Below are 17,719 nucleotides of genomic sequence, written 5' to 3'. Positions count from 1 at the left end.
AATGGCTCAGCTGTTTTCTGTACAAGGATACCCCTCACTGATATCAGGCTGTCAAATTAAACTGTGAGATCCCCTGAAACAAGAACACCTTCTTTAAGGTCCCATGATGTTGGTAGAATACAGTTTCTCATATCTCTCTATGAAACTATATCCATGTGGTACTTGGGTGATTCTTTGCAGCTCTCAGAGAACATGATAAAGATCCCACAGTTACCACTGGGAGGAAACTGACTGGGTCTTTGTCTGGGTTAGCGAGCAGCTTTGATAAAATGTGCAAGTTTAAAAGACATGAGATACAAGACCTTGAAGTTAAATATGATAGGAAAAACCCAATAAAGACTTAGCACTCCTAGAAACTCACTAGTGCTTCTGGGGAACTTGCTGGTCTCCTTGGTGGATGGTAGCTGGCTTGCCATTTCATTCTCTCAAGTAAGAAGTGGAAATGCCAAGACCTACACCCAGACAGACATACATACTATCTCAAATCAGAGAGACCATCTTTCAATCACACTCTATTCTAAATGACTATAACAAGTGAAATTGTGTTTTACATCTATCGTACATTCACAGACCAGCAGGAAAATAGATATTTAAGCATAGCTTTAAGGGTAGAGCCTTAAAAGCAGCAAATATTGGGATTGATCACATCTTTGGGGGATATAAAGTTATATGTCAAGTGAACAATTATGACTCTTACAAATAGGCACTTAATTGCCCAGAAATAATTTTTTTCATAAAGAAATATTCCTAGAAAAATTTTTACTGTTGTAAATTACTGCAGCCTATGGCCAAATATAGTTTTTGATATAAATATACAAAACACTAGTTGGCTTGACCATGCCAATGTGCCTAGTTCATGTTTGTTTGAAAACTTTAAAAGTTAAGGTTGGGTCTTTTTGGTTTACATAATGTCTCCTATTGATGTTAACAGATATTTTGGAAAATCCCAGTGAGGTCATCATGTTACCTGGGAAATCATGGTCCCTATGTGGAGATCTTAGTCCCTTTAATAAAATAATTTTAGAATGGAATCAAAATTAAGGGAAATTTGATTATAATTTACAAAGAAGAATTCCAGGGCAGCAAGCTATAGGTCTCAGCAGCTACAGGGAAGAGAAGAAGTGGAACAGAGAGAGACACACCCTTTGAGTTAGCTCTATGTAGAGGTCACCCATAAGGCAGACAAGCAACCACATGGTAGAGATGAACATAAGGGAAAGAATGAAGCCAAAGTATTAGGGAAAGCACCCGTAGAGGAGAGATAGGAAGATGAAAAGGCAGAGCTCTGCTTTTCTATGTAATTCAGACGGATCTGGGCAATTGTCTGCAGTCCTGTACTAGGGTTGATATCTCAGGGACATCAGAATAGTCTAGCTTATTATTCCCTTTTTTTCCTTGAGCTTGGCTTAAGATCAACCCACTTCTCAAGGGTGGTCCTATGACTAAATGATTGGCCAGACCAAAGAGATTAACTCTTTTATATTTTGAGTAGATTGGAATGTTAGGGCTCCATCCCTGCCAGAGAAATAGCTTTCTCTATGGGTCTCACATGTCACAGTTCAGTGCTAATGTGACACATACAGGGAGAGAGCCATCAGTACCTCAAGAACCAAGCCTCATACCTGGATGCACAAGTACTTCTGTTACATATTTAATAAATCTTATACTTTCATTATGCGGTGAAAACAGTTTACATTACTTAATTTGTACTGTAAACAAGTTGTGTCATGTGAGCCAAAACCATGGACAGAGTCTACTGTTTCTCTCTTCCCTTTCTCCCCTTTAAGAAAGCACACTGAATGATGCTTTCATTCTTTAGTCCTGTATTGATTGAGGAGGGTAGAATAAAAATCTGATCTTATCATTAACTTCGTTCAGGCTCTTGAGAATTAATGTAATGTCAACATTTCTACTCATGTAATGCTTGAAGCAATAATCGGATACCCTCATACTATTTACCCAGTACATATATAATGAGTATTATATAACAGTATATTTAATATATCATATATATCGTTCTACAAATGTAAGTTAGTGAGTTAATATAAGGTCAAGAAAAGCATCTTCAAGCATGCTGGTGTTTTTTTTCACTACCTAGTGAAAACTGTCTTGAAGAAGTGAACTCACACGGATTTCTGTAATGTTTGTAGATTTTTTTGCACATTATCCTCGTTTCTCTATGTTTCAACAGTTCCCTTCTTCTTACACATTACTATTTGATTTGTTTTTGTCTTCATCCTTAGAAAGGAGACATCATAGACATTATCTGCAAAACACCAATGGGAATGTGGACAGGGATGCTGAACAATAAAGTGGGAAACTTCAAATTTATTTATGTGGATGTTATCTCAGAAGAGGAAGCAGCGCCTAAGAAAATAAAGGTCCCCAGGAGCAGGAGAAGAGAGAGCCACCAGACTCTCCAGGAGTTCTTAGAGAGGATTCACCTTCAGGTTCGTAAACCTTTGCTCTGTTTGGTTGTGTTAAAAAGGGGATAGAATAGTGGAGAAAGATTGCTAAAAATATATATTATATTGTTATATATTAAATCTACATTATAATATATATTTTAAGATATATATTATATAATATAGTAAACCTGATTTCCTAGAACAGTTCTTATTTCTCCCTTATTACTTTTATTATGCAAGGATAAGACTTTATGTAGCACCCTTTATACTAAACCCTAAAGGTACTTAGCAGCCAGTGACAACAGAGATTAAAGAAGTGGCAATGAAAAAATTATGCACACAGAGATTCTCATATATATATATGAGAATATATATTATATATATATAATATATATAATATATATATATATCCTATATATATATATATATCCTGTATATATATCCTGTATATGTTGGTAGGAGCCAACCAAAATTTTTAAGTGAGAATGATTAAAAGAATAGGAAGAATATAGTGAAATCTGAGGGACTGAGAAGAAACATGACAAGAAGCTTGAATTTTTACATAGAGAAATTGAAATGAACTGCAAAGAAAATGACTGCAAAGACGCACCTCCATAGCAATCCAAGAAACACTGATCACTGGTGCTGTAGTGACCATTCAGGGGACGGTGTGTTCTGTAAGAACGTCACGTGAACCCACGGCCCCACCGGGACCCCAATCGTCTGATTATAACCCGATTTCTCTTATATTCATACATGTTAAAGAAAATAATTCTTGTTAAATGGTATAATGCAGCATACAGTGCGGTAGGCACTGCAGTCTCATTCCATTTACAGTCTTACATCCCATTTGTAACATTAACTCGTCAGTCCTTTGATAAGCTAAGTAATTCATCAGGACAATATAAATGATATGTTTCCTAATTGGTGTTTCTGAGTTACTAAGTTACTCTCCTATCAACACAACGACATACTGCTTAAGTTCCTCTATCGAAAGACTGATACAGTGCGATCCTCCCTGGAGGAGATGCAGTTTGAATCCCGCCTGTACAACCCACGGGAAAACCCCTAAAGGTGTTGCACTCAAGAAGCCACAGTGGATTGTGTAAGAATGGACACTTGGCTATTCTGCATTCTTATAAAATGCAATTTTTAAAAAGGAATTATCATTCTTCCCCCCTTTTTTGGTTAGAATGTGGTTTGTAATAAGAGTTTCCGGATTGTGGAGCCTAACTAGTTTCTCTCTTATTTGCATGTGTTTAAGGCTGAGTCTTTATTTCTCCCCTCCGTCCCTCCCTCCTTCCCTCTATCACTTCGTTCCCTCCCTCCTCTTTCTTTCTCTCTTTCTCTCTCTCTCTCTCTCTCTCTCTCTCTCTCTCTCTCTCTCTNTCTCTCTCTCTCTCTCTCTCTCTCTCTCTCTCTCTCTCTCTCTCTCTGTCTTTCTTTCCCATTACAAATTACTCTGCAGTACTTGGCACACCCTCAATTCTGGGGTTGGAGGCTTGACTAGATTGAAGTAATCCTATTCAGTTTTAGTAACTGAAATAAAGATATTGAAAGTATGATCAAGTAAAATGGGAGAGATTTTTGAGGAAGCTTATAAAACATTTTAACTTCACTTTGCATATCAATCTGTCAGAACAGGCATTATAGAAATAACACAGATACTTTATTATCAGAAGTCTATGCATGTTAAATTAATATATGTTGATGCAAATGACAGACAAAAATCCCTATTGGGGAAAGGAAATAGTACTATCTTCAACTCTGAGCCTTTCACCTGTAATTAAAATTTTGACTTAAAAAATTAAACAAGTCTGTGATTCGCTAGATATATAATACTTTTAATCAGTTAAAATGATAAACTCCCTTTGAATACAGAATTCTGTCTGTTTTAAGTTTATTTTTACTTTTTACATTTATTTATTCAGTGTGTGTGTGTGTGTGTGTGTGTGTGTGTGTGTGTGTGTGTGTAGGTCAGAGAAAAGTTGCAAGTGTGAATCTCTTACCATTTTGTCGTCTGGAACCTAATTTATTTAGGTCATCTGACTCAGAAGCAAGCAGTTTCCCTACTGATCCAGCTCACTGAAGCTCAAGTTAATTTTGAAGCCACACTAAGAAAATAATGAGAGTCGTTGTTTTCATGACCAAGAAATCAAAAAGAGAATTTGGTTCAGAAATACTTCTGTAACTTAATCTGTTAGAAATATTCGACTGAAAAACTTTTAAAATGTTGTTTGTGTCAACTTAACTATGTAGGAAGTAAAAGCGCCCGCTGGGAGAGAAGATTCAGCCGGCAAATGACCCACAATTGACCACCTTTGTAGATTCCTGTGATTATTTCCGCTCTACATTTGCCCTTCTGAAGGTTAAGACTTTACAGGGTTTTTTTTCTCTCAAATGCCCTTGAATTTGTTTGAGGTAAATTAGTGTAACTAAAATGGCTTTAGGAGAAAGTTCCATTCGTGTTTTGGTTCTCACAGGCATGTCTTCCTTTCAATTTAGAGAAAATAAATACTTGAGCCCTACTCGTTTACAGATTATACCTATTTCCCCCCTCCTCCAGGAATACACTTCAACACTTCTGCTGAACGGTTATGAGACCCTGGATGACTTGAAGGATATCAAAGAAAGTCATCTCATTGAATTAAACATTGCCGATCCAGAAGACAGGGCGAGGCTGCTGTCTGCTGCCGAGAGTCTCCTGGATGAGGAGAGTAAGTGTACGTGTGCCTACTCGTTCTGTTTCCTCCCATCATCACGCCCTAATCTAAACAGTGGAATCACTGAGAGCAAAGCTTCAGCCTCATTTACTAAAAATCATACATAGCACCCTTTCCTATAGCATGGGGTAGTTTTACATAATACTGGGTACAACGCTGGCCAAAATTTATAATTAGGGTAAAGACTTCGAAAGGAAAGGATTTACATGGGTCTCTTGTTTTGATTCTGCCAACAAATTAATTTACACACAATTGGATGCCTGCATTCTCAAAGACCAAGGGACTTAGAGACAAATATCCTAGTGACAGCATGAGCCATTAGTAAGTAATGCCACACATGTCCTCTGTGGCACAGCACAGAGCCTGGCTCTAAGCTAATGAGCCTTCCCCACCGCACAGGAAAATTCATTTCATTACCATATAGTCACATTCTGTGGGTGTTTGTGTTACTCTTCGTAAATGTTATAATAGCTTGCAAAAATATTCAGCGCTCACTCTTATTATCAGAGATGGCTCTCTGTATTTGTGAATATAAACTGAAGATGAAATAATAAATGCAGATTCATGTATGGCTGAGTACAAGGTTTGTAAAACAGGGCAGCTTTCATTTTTACAATTGCCCATTCAGAACACCATTTCTATTCAATCTAGTCAAGCCTCCAAACCCAGAGTTTAGGGTGTGCCAAGTACTGCAGAGTTGTTTTGTATAGAAGAAGAAGAAGAAGAAGAAGAAGAAGAAGAAGAAGAAGAAGAAGAAGAAGAAGAAGAAGAAGAAGAAGAAGAAGAAGCAGCTTCATCCCCAAATACATGCAAATAAGATAAAAGCTAATTAGGCTGCACAGCTATGTATGCATAGTTGTTGTTACTGTTGTGTGTACGGGAGAACAATAATCATAGACAGGAGATTCAGGAAGCATGGTGGAAGTTGGAGGAGGAGGGGTGGAAATGATGTGAATATAATGTATGGAATTATCGAGAAAGAGAGAGAGAGAGAGAGAGAGAGAGAGAGAGAGAGAGAGAGAGAGAGAGAGAGAGAGAGAAAAATCTAACTTCAAAGCTTAAAAATAATTTAAACCATNGAGAGAGAGAGAGAGAGAGAGAGAGAGAGAGAGAGAGAGAGAGAGAGAGAGAGAAAGGAATCTAACTTCAAAGCTTAAAAATAATTTAAACCATCCAATCAGACTTCTCTTTCAAAAATAGTACTAACCGTAGCTTTTCATTACTTTCTTCAAACATGTAAACATAGTAAAGTTTTATCCCACAATCTATACATTTATTTTTGTCCTGAGTGCTGTTCCCAGCTCAGACAGTGAACTTTCCTATTTAAGGTTAGAACCTGAGGCAGGAAGTGCCTTGTGTCTTGAGCTCAAGTTCCTAGTGACTTCAGGCAGTGAGGATTCCAATCCAGTGTTTGGGGAGCAGTGCTGGGCTTCTAGGCACTGCAAAAAAAACAGTTCAGATAGTGAGCAAGGAGGGAGTCCAGTGTAGCACCCAGGCCTCTTGACTTCTTTGATGGGTTATCCTGTCCTGGATTTCTTTCATGTGTCCTATCAAGTTGAAGTGCAGTCAGTCTATATTTCATGTGCAGTAGGGGTTAGCGTACTTCTTAAGACACTTTCTTACTGTTTTCATAGTTGCAGCCTTGGGTTTGCACAGATATTTATCCTTTTCTCACATCTCTGGCATACATGACTAACCCAATGCAAGAAGAAATGATTGTAGGCTTGGGTTTTTAAAGTTTTATTTCTGGGGACACACACAGCTTCTTTCACATCTTGTCATTTGAGTCCCTGTCTCCTCACTAGACTCTGTGAGTAAAGAAACTAACTCTGTAGGTTTCTCATGTTGATCTTGCATAGTGACGTAGCCAAGAATCTCCAAAAGAGCGTGCGCATGAAGTACAAGGAGAAGGGTCATCTCTGGATGTTTGAAAATAGTTCCTATTCAAAACATGTTTTGTTCAATTTCTTACTGATGAAAATAAATGTTGAAGAAGGGAAACATGCAGATAATGAGGAGAGGTGGGGCGGTGATCCAAGGCAGTGCTAGAAAGCCCAGAGCTCCATCCTGCATGTGCAGCCCAGTAAATATAAAAAAAGAAATATTTTAAAATGGAAGTTTTCTGTTACTTCATCAATAACCTAAAGGATATTATTTGAGCATTGCAGCTCAGGGGCTCAGGGAGTGAGCACAAATTCAGCTCAGCACTCAGTAGTTTGAGGCAGGAGGATGGAGAGTTTAAGATCAGTTTGCTTTATACAGATTGCTATGGGTTTTGAGACAGGAGAGAGAGAGAGAGAGAGAGAGAGAGAGAGAGAGAAATAGGAAGAGAAAAACAGAAATAGAGAGAAAAAGAAAGAGACAGAGACACAGAGAGAAATGGAGAGACTGAGACAAAGAGACAGAGACAGACACACAGAGAAAGAGACAGAGACAGACAGAGACAAAACCACAGAGAAATAGAAAGAGAGAAATAAAATTAGTGTTGAAGAAAAGCAGCAATATCATCACTTCACCCTCTGAGAGGGAAGAAGCTACTGCAAGCTGTCTTGCAGCAGGGTTTGTGACATGAAAAGCATGGGTTCCAGCAAACAGTGTTTTCAGGGACAAACACTATTCAGAAGGAGCTAACAAAGGGAAGATAGAGTCACCCATGTCCACTTCACTTCTCCATCTGTATCTCTCATTACCTGTCTATGCTAGCCAGAGAATGACTTATGGAGGTGACAATCTGAGAGTTGGATGCAATTTTATCAACTTCTGACCTAAAAATATTACTTAGATAGGTAGAAAAACTAAAGCATGAATAGTTAAGTAGATTTTTTGAGCCCATATATCTGGGATTTAGTTCTACACACCTCTGAAATTATGCATATTCCAGATTTTCCTGGTCTCTGAAAATAAAGTACCATTGCCTAGAAACATTGTGTGGCATTCATTGTCAGACATCCAGACAGGACAAATCCCAGAACTGACTTCCCTGAATGAGAATGTAGAATGTAGTGCTTGAAAGTCAAGAGATGCTAATTACTCAATAAGGGTCTCTTCTGTATAAGCACACACACCAAGACTCTATGTTCAGAAGACAAAATATAGAGAAATGTAGATATGTCTTGTGTCACTTTCAACAGACAACTGTGAAAGGTTATTCTTATTTTAACCTTATGGTATAAAGTAATGTTAGAATACACATGTCAAAAAGATGCATTTCGTGTGTTAGGCTTCTCCGACTAAAAGCTATTTATCTTCTATGAAACTGCTTCACTTAAATAAAAAAGAATGACATGCATCTGTTGATAAGATGGTGAATTCTGATGACGCTGCACCATGCCGCCGAGGGCTCATTGTTATCTATCCGACTTTGTGAATCACATCTTCTACAACCAAGCAGAAGATTAAATGCACAACCTTCATGTTCCTTGAATGATAAAGACCTTGAATATATGGCTATATAAAAATGCAGCATCATTAAAAAGAAAAACAAAGGCAGCTCATAGTCAGACTAAAAATAGCTCTTTGAAAAGAATGGGCCACATGAATTACCCTCCTTTTATGCATGTAACTGTAGGGCTATCATTGAATCTGAACAGCTCAGGGAGGCCAGTTAATGCCTATGTTTTTCCACTGTTGGGTTGGACATTTGGAGAGTTTTGGCTTTTCCGGTCATGCAATATAAAAAATTAAGCAAACTGGGCATATATCTTAGGTGTTAAAACCTTGTGATAAGCCCTTTATGAATCTTTAATATATCATGAGTTTGAAGAGGAGAGGCAATAGAACAGTGTGAGCAACAGCAATTTAAAATCGAGGAACAAACAAAAAAACCAAACCAAAACAAAAACCAAAAACCAAACAACTTTTAGATTTTCTTGGCCCAGAAATAGATAGACAGTACTGCTTTCACTTTGACCTTTAAATTGTAAACTGGATTAAATATTTTAGGGCACTGCGTGGCAGGAGGCACAATTTTTCTCCAAGTAGCTGATAGAAGGGTAGTTGAGAGGTATTTGAGCTGATCACATGGTGACTGCAGGAGGACAATGACAACTATGGGGTACTGCAGTCCCAGCGGGACAATCAGAGGGATACAAAAATCACTCCCACGTCACATCATCACTGAACACAATAAGCTCATTGGCTCTTTCGCTTGGAAATGTAGATAAGGTACAAGACAAAAGGGGTGGGGCTGTGATCCAGCTCACAGGAGAACAAAAATGCAGGCTCTGTTTCCTTTGTGCTTATAAGGATTCCTGTAATTATGATGGGATTCTTAAAATTGAATTAATTTATTTGTTTTTACTTATTCACTTTACATCCTTCTCACTGCCCACCTCCCCGTCATCCCCTCTCACAATTTCCCCCCTCCCTTCCACTCTGAGTGGGTGCCCCTTCCCCCTAAAGACTCTGTGATGTGTTTCCTCTCCCACTGAGGTCAGACAAGGTAGCTCAGCTAGAAGAACATTTCCCATGTACAGGCAACAGCTTTTGGGATAGCTCCCCTTCTCCCACAAGATAACCAAGCTGCACATCTGCTATATATGTGTGGGGAGGCCTAGGTCTAGCCCACTTATATTCTTTGGTTGGTGGTTCAGACATTGAGAGTCCTAAAGATCCAGATTAGCTGATTCTGTTGGTCTTCCTGTGGAGTTCCTATCCTCTTTGGGGCCCGCAATCCTTCCTCTTATTCTTCTTTCAAAATTAGTCTCTGCTTTGGTAAGAAACATTCCCATTAACTTGGAGAGAATAATGGTGTGTGTGTGTGTGTGTGTGTGTGTGTGTTTTCCTAGAGGTGCTCTACAAATAAATATTTTTAACCCCATTATCTTACTCAGAAATGTTTCTGTAGAATAAAACAGTTATCTGCTGTTTATAGTCTATAGTTCCTGTTTCTTCTACAGTTTCTTTCTGCAGTTTTGGAATTATGTTTAACTGTCCTAAAATGTGTCTACCAAAGTAAGTTCAATGGTCCTTAGTGTAAAAGGGTGATATAAATATCTTTCTTTCTTACATTCGGGGCTAATTAAATTTTAAATTGAAAAATAATAGTAACAACAAAGTAAGCCAACTTCACAGACTTGCTCCTCTGGATATTTTAGGTACTTGTAAGTTTTGATTTCAGTGCCAAGTGAGGAGGAAGGGTAAAGGGTGGGTTGTGTGCCAGCTGGTTGGCACCGGCTGTGGTCACAGCGGCTCCTCATTGCTCTACCACCCCCAGTTGTGCCTTCCTGCCTGCCCAAGTGCATGCAGAGCAAATGGGAGGCCCCTGTCAGGAGCTGGAACACGAGCTGCCAGAGGGGAGATCTGTAGTGATGCCAGACAATCGTCCAGCAGTTGGTCCAGCGGCTTGCCAGTCTAACCTGGTGTCTAGCTCCTGACATGTGTACGTGGGGTTTATAACTCACCTGGTATATTATTTGATTTTTGATTCAAAAAAGATACACATTTTTTAGAAAGGTACAATAATTGCTCCCATACATTAGTAGAGGAGATGCACAGATGTTTTATCGGCATTTGTTTATACACACATGCACGTACACATGCATAATTTAATATATTTTGGGTCATAGCTGTTTGGCTTTAGGATGTAATTACTTGAGATTTATTTTTATTGTTACTATCTGAGATTTCATTTATGACAAATAGCATATTCTATAGCATATTCTACATAATAGAAATAAATTAAAATCAAAGCATTTTTTACCCTTTCTTTAGAGAGTAATTTCTAGTGAGAATTTTCACATCACTAACTTAAAAAATTACTGTAAGCACTCTGTGTGTGTGTGTGTGTGTGTGTGAGAGAGAGAGAGAGAGAGAGAGAGACAGAGACAGAGACAGAGACAGAGACAGAGACAGAGATATTCTTGTATTTGTTTTTAATCTACAATGTGACTGTGACCTAGCCTAGGCATGGCTTTGAAATGGTGACCTCAGTCAAACAAGATGAAATCGTCTAAAATATGTGCTTTTCTAGTAGGAGTCTAACAGATGCTTCCAAACTTGATGTATATGGAGATAGCATATGAAGTAAAGAAACTTACGAATGAGGAAGGGTTTTGCCTGGCGATGTAAAGTGAAGTTGCATGCAGGCCCACATTGCATGTGTCAGTTCTGCAATCAGGCAGATGAAAAGTCTGGGATGTGGTCAAGATTTAGTTTATGGATATGCTAGTGATACTTGAATCTGTGTGCAAGAGTGCAAATAAATTTTGGAAAGCAACTGTATATGCAATTGAAATTTTCATTTATGGATAGTTTATATAGAGAGAAATTCAACGTATAGGATTTTTCCATTAAAGTCCATTAAAAAAAATACTATCTTAAACACTAATAGGTCTAGTCAACAACTTAAAATGCTAGCAATTAATTTGTTATGAGAATTAAGACATACCCTAAAAACAAGGTATTTTGAAGATCTTAAGAACCTGATATTGGTCTTTGTACCGATATGAGCATATGTTCATAACATTAAATGATCCATTCTGCTTTTATTGTTGCTGTGGCTGTCACTGACCTGAGGAAACTGAAGGGAAGAAAGGATTTCGTCTTAACAGTTTGAGAGTATAGAATTGCTGAGTTTCAGTGTTAGGGAGTCAATTGCAGCTCGACCCTGAATGGGTTTGTAGCCACCCTAAAATGTATATGCCTGTCTCTCTTCAATGGTGATGGAGCACAGACACAGCAAGGTTCATAAAGCCACGCAGTGCCTTCATTACTTCCAAGAGTTCATAAACATCCCTTTTGGTTATCTTTAGTTTGAATTTAACTAGCATAAATACTATTTTGTTAGTGTAAAACCACTTTCCATCAATAACTTACTTTGGTCAGGCATTTGGTGGTCACGGAATTGTTTCTTTTTGTTCTGTTTTGTTTTTTACATATAAAGCAAAGAAAATAGAAAAGTTAAAACTCTGGGCAATTTTGAGTTAAAAAGCCTGGAAGGTCAAGCAAAATTGGGAAGTTTTTTCCTTTGCTGAACCTTAAACTTTCTTTTTAATAACTATTATTATTTATTAGTTTCTTCCCCCCTTTCCTCCCAGTTCCTTGCCCCCACCTCCTCTCTGCCTGTCCCCTCCCTCCACTTCTCCTCCTTTTCTCTTCAGAAAAGAACTGGCCTCACATGGATATCCACCAGGAATGATCTATCATGTTGAAGTAAGACTAGACATCTCCCCTCATCCTGGGCTAGATGAGGAAACACAGTATGAGGAAAGGGGTCCCAGGAGGCCTGCAAAAGAGTCAGAGAGAGCCCTACTACCACTGTTAGAAATCCCACAAGAAGACTAAGCTGCATACATTTAACATGTATACAGAAGCCTAGGGCAGACTCATGCAGGCTCCCCAGTTATGGGTTCAGTCTCTGTGAGCCCTTATGAGCCAGGTTCGGTGGCTCTCTGGTTTTTCTTGTGCCCTTGACCCCCCACCCTTCACCCCCTACCCTGGCTTCTACAATCCTTCCTCCCATCAGGAATCCCCGAACTCTGCCTAATGCTTGGCTGTGGGTCTCTGCACCTGCTTCCATCAGAAGTTTCAACTTTTTAATGTGTCAGAATTGGGAGAATTGCTTTCCTTAGAGACTGGGATGCTCTTCCTAGGAAAAGGATCAAGTTTTATGTCTTTAAAGTGTTCGTCACTTTAGGTATAATTGAGACTGCCTACGCTTAATTAATTAAGTGTCATAACTCCAATATAATTATTTTATGATAATTATATTAGCTGTCTTAGGTCTTAATCACTATGCCAGTTTTCAACATTGATGACAATCTTAAATCTATGATTTTTGATTCACTGACCATATATAATTCTCTAAAATTTTTGGAGGAAAATAAAATATTTTCTAAATAATCTTTTCTTAACATGGTAATTTCATTTTCATTATGTAGCATATAGAACCGAATTTTAAGCTTTATTGTGGCCATTGACTGATTGCAATAAGAAAAACATATCAATAATTACTAATAGTTCACGATACTCACATTTGAAAATGCATGGTCTTTGGGAAATTTTCAAACCATTCTGTGGCTATGAATACAATATACTATTTTAACTTTTCCATTATCTAAAAATAAATTATAAAAATATTATAGATATCTGAGAAATAACAGAAAATCCACTTAATATTTGAATACTTCTACTTGTTTACTAATTATATGAACATATACTCATATAGTTTGAATGACATAGTGTAGAAAATATGTGTTATTTTGTTTTTGTTGTTGTTTTGTTTTTAACATATAACCAGAAATGTTTCATTATGTAAGGATACACTCTGAAGTACTCTGGGAAGTCCATAATTTTGGCATTAAACTGTTCCTTTTTACAATGTGTTATTTGCCTGGTTAGCTGAGATGATTGGACCACAGGACATATAGCTGATGTAGGTTGTGGTTTCCATTTCTAGGTAGGCCAGTTAGCCTTGTTCTGTTTTGCTGACACATGAACAGTCTAAATGACTTAGAAAGAAAATATGAATACAGTACTGTGAGCTTATTCTCTCTGTGGGCAGAAAAGAAAACCCAAACAAATAAAATAACAATAGATGCCTAAGACCAGAACTTCTAGCAATCCCTGATATTAGTTTCAAGATAAAAAGAACAAGGAACTGTGGCCCTCTAAATGCAAAGCTGGGGTACTAAGGAGCCATCCTCTCCACGGTGCTGTGTAATGACCTGCCTTTTCTTTTTATAGTTACAGTTGAGGGGCTCCAGCTGATAACCTGCCTGAAATTATTGCAGGCCTGGTGGGAGGCATCTGAGGAGAACAGTCATGTTTTCACTTGACGAGGAAACCATTAGCAAATCACCGCTGTTCTGTAAATTACTGCACTGCTTAATGTTCAGACTGAGAAACGACTCTCTTTTTTCATAAAAATTGCAGACGCAAAGGGCTCTCACAGTAATGAACTTGTATTTAAAACAAAGCCACCCCTACAGGTCAGAGACGGGAAGACAGCAGTTCTCAGGTGGAAACCAAACAAATGTTCTTTCATTGCTAAAACAATGATGGGCTCTGGGAAGGTCAGATTCATGGACTGTTTTGTGAGCATCTGTGGTGAATGTGAGGAAGAAAACAGAAGTTAAGTGTTTTGTTTTCCTTTGTTTTTTTTTTTAAAGAAAAAGGTAAATGATTTTGGAAATCAAAGGCCTTTGAGCCTCAGTTGTTTATATTCAGAAATTCTCAACAAATTCTACCCAACCTGAATAGGACATGGGGCCAGGAGCAAATGAGTCTTACCATTCCAAGTTTTGCTTAGGATTTTGTTCTGAACAGAAGTAGGGTTTTTCATTTTACATTGAGGTAATAGGCACACACTTAAAATTCGGCCTTTTGTCCACCAGCAGGACTAAAGAGGTGATATGGTGAATAAGGTGATCTCTGCAAATGTGGTAGGGCATGAAGAAGCCAGCCTGGCTAGCCTTGTCCAAAAGCAATGGGATAATAGAACACAGAAGTGACTCCTTTTTCTTCAGTAGCATTAGAAGAAAAGGCAGAGGCAGGGGAAAAAAACTCCTTAGAAAATGATGAGCACACTCAGCTGCCTGTCCATAAGGGAGGACTTGGAAACATAAGTGACCGATCTTCATCAGTCCACTTACTAGGTCAATCTCTGACTTAAGAGTCTTTGCTAATAAACAGCAAAGACTTCAAGGTAGCTGAATTTTTGATCTAACTATTCACACTACCAGATTTCAATGGCAAGATACCAGGAAACTTGAAAGCTGTATCAAACACTTGCCAGCAGAATATTATTTATATATTATATAGTCTATTGATATTACATGTCAGAAATAGTTTATTCTAGAGAATGGGGTAAATGTGGCTTTGTGGTTTGAAAATAATATCCTTCAGGAAGTGCTTTCAGTTCTTATGGACAAGGACTTAGCATGTAACTACAGAATCAGAAAATATGTTAACCATCTATTTTCTCAACTCATCTATAAGTGTCATGCTACTACCATTCTGATACAGGAAAGGGAACTTATTTCCCTACATATAGGTGTACCCAATGTCACTAGGGCTCAGTTCTCATGTCCATCTGAGGCTAGTGAGGATGGATTAGGTAGATGGCAGAGTATAAACCAACGTGGTCAATATGAGTCCTAGGCAATGCTCTTGAAAACCAGAACATGGCATGTAAGATAAGGACAGATTCCTAAAAAGAACTCAGTTATCACTACATGAGTCGATTGAAGACATTGAGGCTTTGCTTTAGTTTCCTCTGACTGAAACTGGATAAGTGCAGGACAATGTGATTAAGAATTTAAGGCACAGCTCTGGCTGGCCTCACCTACAAATCTGTGTGCTTGTTTGTCCTTCCCAGTGTGGGGGAAGTGAATTGAGAAGTAACAAATCCCAGCTCCTAGGTGAACACAGAGGATGTGCTACTGTGGTCAGAGCTAAGAGATGACAACTAGAGATTCATTTTCTGTCTGGAGAACTTGGCTTGAGATGCAGCAAAGTACCCATCTCTGGTATCAAAGAGGACAAATGTCCCATTGACAAAGAGCAGGCTGATGATAAAGGAGCCCTGAAAGGAGTCACATTATAAAAAGTTGCCTTGGTTCTGTAGAGATACCTTTTGCCCAAGTTTTAAAAGTCATTATTCTAAAATGTAATATGTTTTTTGTATATATAAAAGGGCTTTAGTAAACCAATCACAAAATAAACTATGGTTAGTCAGAATTATAAAGATGCATAAACAAACTAAAGTTTCATAAAGTAGTTCTAGGAAATTTGGAATTATATACTCAAAAAGTTGCCTCTTTTGTTTATGTTTATTTCTATGGTGAATGTAGATGTGGGGCTGTTTTGAATATATCAAATAGTATTAGCTAAATTCTAAGTATTTGAAGACCTGCTGTATAGTTGCTGACAGTGAGTAGGCTTTTAGTTACATATCCTCATATTCATAATTCCAGAACTGTTCATCAAAATCACTTGGATTATACTTCAAACTACACATGACTTTTTCTAATGATCCCTTAAGATATATTTGGAGCAGGTGTCTGTCATACTGTGGATACAATCTGCTTCCTTTGGCAACATACTATTAATGTAAATGGAGCGTCCACATTGGACTTTGCTCAAATAGACCGTACCCATGAATAACTTACAACTCAAAGTAAAGAGTGAGGAACAGTGGCTGACATCTGAGAGGTTGAACTTCTGAGTGTGCCATTCTTAATTATGACAAATCACTGGGTATTTCATTCACAGGAGTTTCCACTGTAATAAACACAAGATTGGAATAATTTAAGGAGGATAATGTTTGAAGGTGACAGTCACATGAAAGTTGCTATGCCTCTTCCTAACCTGGGCAACTTTTCCATTTACAGCCACTGCAGAGCATGAAAAGGAATCTGTGCCTCTGTCCTCAAACCCAGACATCTTAAGTGCATCACAGCTAGAGGACTGCCCGAGGGACTCTGGCTGTTATATCTCATCGGAAAACTCAGATAATGGTAAAGAAGATCTGGAGTCAGAAAATCTGTCTGACATGGTGCAGAAGATTGCCATCTCAGAATCCAGTGACTGAACACACACTCTCATGTCCACACCCGCAGCCGAATTCCATTTGAACTTCTTGTATGCTACAGGATCGAATGGAAGGTTTCCAAATGCACCCCAGAGTGCTAAGTGTTTCAGTCGGAACGATTGTGCATGCAAATTTATATTTCTCACCTACCAACGAGTGTGCATAAAGTGTATATTTATTAAATACTATGTGTTAAAGTTTACCTGCCTGTATTAGAAAAAAGACATGATGCAAGCCCATGTATGGTATGTACTGTATTCATCTCTATTTCATAAGTGTAAAAAAATGTAGACATGGAGATCATATACTAATATATATTATTGAATTTTTTTTATAGAAGAAGTTTTAGTTGAACTAATTTCTATAGGTAGAATATATACTCATTTTTGAAGTACTGGGAAATTGGAGACTGAGATTAGAGACTGTTGTCTTCAAAGATGGAGTTTTAGTAACAATTTTCTGTTTGTTTCTTCACTCTGTTATCTGATATGCAGAGAGAGTTAACAATATATTGTCTGTTTTGGTCAAGTAAACATAGTTTTAGAGATGTCTAGTAAACAAAGATGTTTTGTCTTTATATGTAAATATTTTTTTAATTTTCTATATCCTAATAATAACAAAATAAACTATGTACATATTGTATCTGTTAGACTAAAGTTATTTGGAGTATTTTAACATAATTTAAAGAAAGTTTCTGTTAGACCACATTGTACAGTCAGTCCTAGGTAGGACGGTATAGTGATTCCCAAACCATCTTCTAAGTCTAGATCCACGTTACTGAACTTCGTGAACACTCCAGACTTCAGCTTGATGTGCCAAAACCTTTCATTTTACCCATAAAATTGCCTCTCGTCTTTTATTTCTACCCCACCTTTTTTTTTCCAAAACAAGGAGCTACTCACTGAAATAGAAAGTCATTTTGTTCTTTGCTCTTCATGTATCTTCCTCAGACAAATTCACCTATGAAGTCCTGTGGAAAGTCTTCCATATCCATAGCACCCCATTCATATTCAGGGCTGCTATCACAGTTTGGACTCCGGTGTGGAATGCTGTAA

General features: G+C 37.9%; 1 protein-coding gene across 3 annotated transcripts in view; it reads left to right on the top strand.

The window, feature by feature from the left end:
* Nucleotides 1-17,310, top strand: part of Samsn1 (SAM domain, SH3 domain and nuclear localization signals 1) — an 87,574-nt gene extending 70,264 nt beyond the window's left edge. The window contains exons 6-8 of one of the 3 annotated variants that reach the window (XM_021185393.1): nt 2,244-2,450; nt 4,975-5,125; nt 16,465-17,310. In XM_021185393.1, the coding sequence (XP_021041052.1) occupies nt 2,244-2,450; nt 4,975-5,125; nt 16,465-16,664 (558 nt within the window). In that variant the 3' untranslated portion in view covers nt 16,665-17,310. Of the gene's footprint in view, nt 1-2,243; nt 2,451-4,974; nt 5,132-16,464 lie in introns of all 3 variants that reach the window. The other 2 variants (XM_029470649.1, XM_029470648.1) reach the window with 2 other exon arrangements.
* Nucleotides 17,311-17,719: the final 409 nt, after the last annotated feature.

This window comes from Mus caroli, chromosome 16 (assembly GCF_900094665.2).
Source record: "Mus caroli chromosome 16, CAROLI_EIJ_v1.1, whole genome shotgun sequence".
Taxonomy (NCBI): Eukaryota; Metazoa; Chordata; class Mammalia; order Rodentia; family Muridae; genus Mus; species Mus caroli.
This window is presented reverse-complemented; position numbering and strand designations above follow the sequence as displayed.